Below are 3722 nucleotides of genomic sequence, written 5' to 3'. Positions count from 1 at the left end.
AAACATGTCAATTGTAATTGTATGTCAATCTGATACTGAAATGTCAATGTCAAAATCAGGTGGCAGTATATTCAAGCTATAGTTTTAAACTCTTTTTAAAATCTAGTAGCATATCATGAACTAAAAGCCTCCTCCACACTCGTGCGCGAAGCAGCGAACGCGAGTGTGGCGTCGATTTTCGCAGACAGCGAAATCGACTCCACACTCGCGTTCGCGGCTTCGCCCGCGATTCACGCGCATAGTCTGGAGGGGGCTTTACACGAAACCAGCGCGAAATTTGATGGGGGCTAAGCCCTCCTTCGCACGAGCGCTTTTACAACGCGTGTTATAAAGCGTTTGAATTTGGTTTGAATGATACAAATGGATACATGTGTATTTATTCACACGACAGCGGTGGCGCTTTTTATCAAGTGTTGTTGTATTTTCGACTTTAAGCCTTGGTCATTAAATCAAATTTAGAGTGCGGACAGATTCAAGCGCTTTTTTAACGCGCGTTGAAAAAGCTCTCGTGGCAATGGGGGCTAAGGCCTCATTCCTACGGACGCTTTTACAAGGCGCGTTAAAAAAGCGTTTGAATGACACAAATGGATACATGCAGATACAGCTTGGCACTGCAACAACGAGTGCGGACAGATTCAAGCGCTTTTTTAACGCGCGTCAAAAAAGCTCCCATGCGATTGGGGCCTTATATAATTGTATATATATATAATATAATTGCTTGGAGCAATGTTGAGCTAAATGGAGCAGAGTTTGCCCGAAAGGAGGAGTGTCTCCCTACTGGTTGTAGGGCCGTTTTAGTTGTCGGGATATTTCTGTGATTGTTCTACTTAAAAGACGGCTGGAACTATTTAGGAGATGCTTTTATCAAATGGGACCAATTGGGAAGTTTACCCTCTTCCCAGTCGTTTCCATTATTGTCATGAATATCAGGATCTAATTATGGGACTCTTGAGAAATCGAATGAAAAAACTCTTTAGTGACATACTGAGCAACTTGAGCAAGCCAACTTCATCAGGAGAAAAAGGCGCGATATTCTATTTGTATGGGAGATCAATCCTTTGCACACTACTTACATCACTACTTTTCAACTTCTCTACTACAACTTTTCTACTTTTCAAATTTGCCGTCTTTTTAACCGATTTCCAAATCTCAAAGAAGGAGATTATCAATTCGGTTGTATGTTTTTTGTAAGAAAGCTGGCTTGCCAAAGTATCGAGAGTTGGTAGAGTATATCTTTTGTGGTATAGATTTAAGAGTAATAAATAAAAAATAAGAAATATGGACATAACACAGAATTAATTTATTAAACGAAACATATTTAAAAATTTCACTTTGCTTAAGCCTGAATAATTGTTGCTACCCAATAATTTTCTCTTTAAGTTCCTTTAGCTCCTTCGCATGTATCCACTTGATGCCCGTTGCTGACGCAGCGCTCGATGGCCGGGATATTATTCTGGAAATAGGATAGGCACGTCTACACAGTTGGCCATTCTAGGTATTTATTTTGGGATATTAATTGAGTTTGGATGGGGTTTGGGCTCATATTAAGATCACTGATTTTATATCAACCATCATCGAATAGATAGCCGGTAAGTATAGGTACCCACTCTGTTTATCATTTAGAGTAACTACAATGGGGCCTAGGTATCTAATTTTTAGATTTTCATGAAATTTGTGGATACTTACTCCACTTGCTTTCCTAGAAGATTCTCCAGCCGGGGCTTGATGAAAATCCATGGGCCTTGGTTCTTGTGCTCTTCTTGACAGAAACAGACGCGGGCCTTCTGGTAGCGGCAGTACTCCTGAAAAAATTATAGGTATTGTACCAAGCCGTGGCGAGTGCTAAGGTGCGTCCAGATCTATCAAGCACCGCATGATTGCTTAAGATAGCGCAACTCACGCAAGGCTCTCATAATGCGCGCAGCACACGTTACTATACAGCAAGTCTAAATGCGCATTCACATTTCATTCATAAAAGCTTCTTTAGAGGTAATTCTTAACTGAAGGAATGGCAGAGATGTGAAAAATACTTTATAAAAAGTATTTAAATACAAAATACAAATACTTCCTTGATAATACTATTTCAAATGCAAAATACAAAATAGTTTTAGAATTTGTATTTAAATACAAAATACGAAATAGGTATTTTCAAAATACTTTTTAAAAATACAAATACTTTGCGATAAAAGGTACTCTGAGCAGTGAATACCTAGTCTGAATTAAAAAGTATTATATACTCGGAATTTCCGAGTTGAAAAGACTGTTTATTCTTTGAAATCAATCCTCTATCTAAAGTGCAAATTTCTAGTTGTTTGCTCATATTACCCGGTAGGATGTAGGTATGGATGATGGTTTTTAACGGCCAAATTTTAAAGCATTAATTTGTAATGTTTTACAGCTAGTATAATGCCTCTCGTTAGTGTGATGAAAACGTCTCGTTTGTGTTTCACCAGGGCAGAAGTTTGTTCACCTCTCGTGCCTTGAAACCCTCGCAACACTCAAGATTCCACTTTTTTAACCACTCGCTACGCTTGTGGTCATGTGCGACGTTACTAAACAGATTCAACAGTTCCATGTTAAAAGAATGAGAGAGTTGCCAGGATTGTAACATCAGAAGAGATTGTAACTCCTACCTACATTACCTACCTACTATAAAGTATATTGTATTTTGAAAATAGAAAATAGGTCCCAAAAACTATTTCAAATAAAATACAAAATAGTTTTCTTCAAAAGGCATTTAAATACAAAATACAAAATAGGTATTTTGTATTTGCATTTTAAATACAAGTATTTCAAATGAGTCACATCTCTGAGGAATGGAACCTACAACTGGGAAAATCCCGCACCTATAGGTACCTACATTTATACGTGCAGTTTTGCAAGAGCAGGATTCAAGGTCTCATGTTTATTCAAACATTTAACTTAAACATTATTTTTAGAATTAAAAAATAAACTAATAGTAAATACTTAGATGACGAGGATATATCAACAATTTCTCTACCTTGAGCACAATATCGTAGGGGAACGGATAAATCTGCTCTATACGACACATGGCGATTTTGTCTTCCATCTTCTTCTCCTTGCGAAGCTCGTCGATGGTGATGGCAACCTTGCCCGAGCAGAAGATCAACTTCGTCACGCCTTCAGGCTTTTTGCTTGCCGGGCCACTTTCGATGATCGCCCTTAAAGATGTAAGGATAGAAATTTAGAGGTTTTATCACTAAACGAATGGTCTAGATGTAATTTTTCACATTTCCAATTCGAAAAAGGGCTTTTTCTTCCCTACTAGGAGGGATCAAAGTGGCACTTTTTTTCCCTGCTAGGAGGGATCAAAGTACACTTTTCTGTTCTAGCACACTATTTTTAAATTTTTTTCTTAATCTGTTTAAGCACCATAATATAATTCCCTCATAGGAGATGTGAAAAGCAGTATGTGTCACACGGTATCAAAATTATTTCGTCTTGGGCGTTAACAATTGAATCCCTCATTCCCTCAGGATTCTATTATAAAATATCCATCGCTTCATTCAGGATTCTATGTACGCCCTTGACGGAAATAAGGCATATTCGGGTAATTACGAATGTCGAAAACCGTTGGATAATTCCGAAAACGGACTCTTATTCTGATTTTGGGTCATTTTCATCTGATTTTCGGAATTATCAGACATACGAAATTACCCGAATACACGTATATCATTTTCATCCCTTGTAACACAATAGTA

The 3722-nt window shown here is 37.8% G+C and overlaps 1 protein-coding gene across 1 annotated transcript in view; it reads right to left on the bottom strand.

Annotated features, from left to right (window-relative positions):
- Positions 1 to 1348: 1348 nt before the first annotated feature.
- The window catches only part of LOC134665494 (2-oxoglutarate dehydrogenase complex component E1-like), a 41378-nt gene continuing 39004 nt past the window's right edge, over positions 1349 to 3722 (bottom strand). Inside the window, exons 20-22 of the mRNA XM_063522469.1 lie at positions 3002 to 3182; positions 1687 to 1802; positions 1349 to 1453 (exon numbers count right to left, since the gene is read on the bottom strand). Of these exons, the coding sequence (XP_063378539.1) occupies positions 1357 to 1453; positions 1687 to 1802; positions 3002 to 3182 (394 nt within the window). The 3' untranslated portion in view covers positions 1349 to 1356. The remainder of the gene's footprint in view (positions 1454 to 1686; positions 1803 to 3001; positions 3183 to 3722) is intronic.

Source organism: Cydia fagiglandana, chromosome 6 (genome assembly GCF_963556715.1).
Source record: "Cydia fagiglandana chromosome 6, ilCydFagi1.1, whole genome shotgun sequence".
Classification (NCBI taxonomy): Eukaryota; Metazoa; Arthropoda; class Insecta; order Lepidoptera; family Tortricidae; genus Cydia; species Cydia fagiglandana.
The sequence above is the reverse complement of the archived record's forward strand: the minus strand, read 5'-3'. Positions and strand labels throughout refer to the sequence as shown.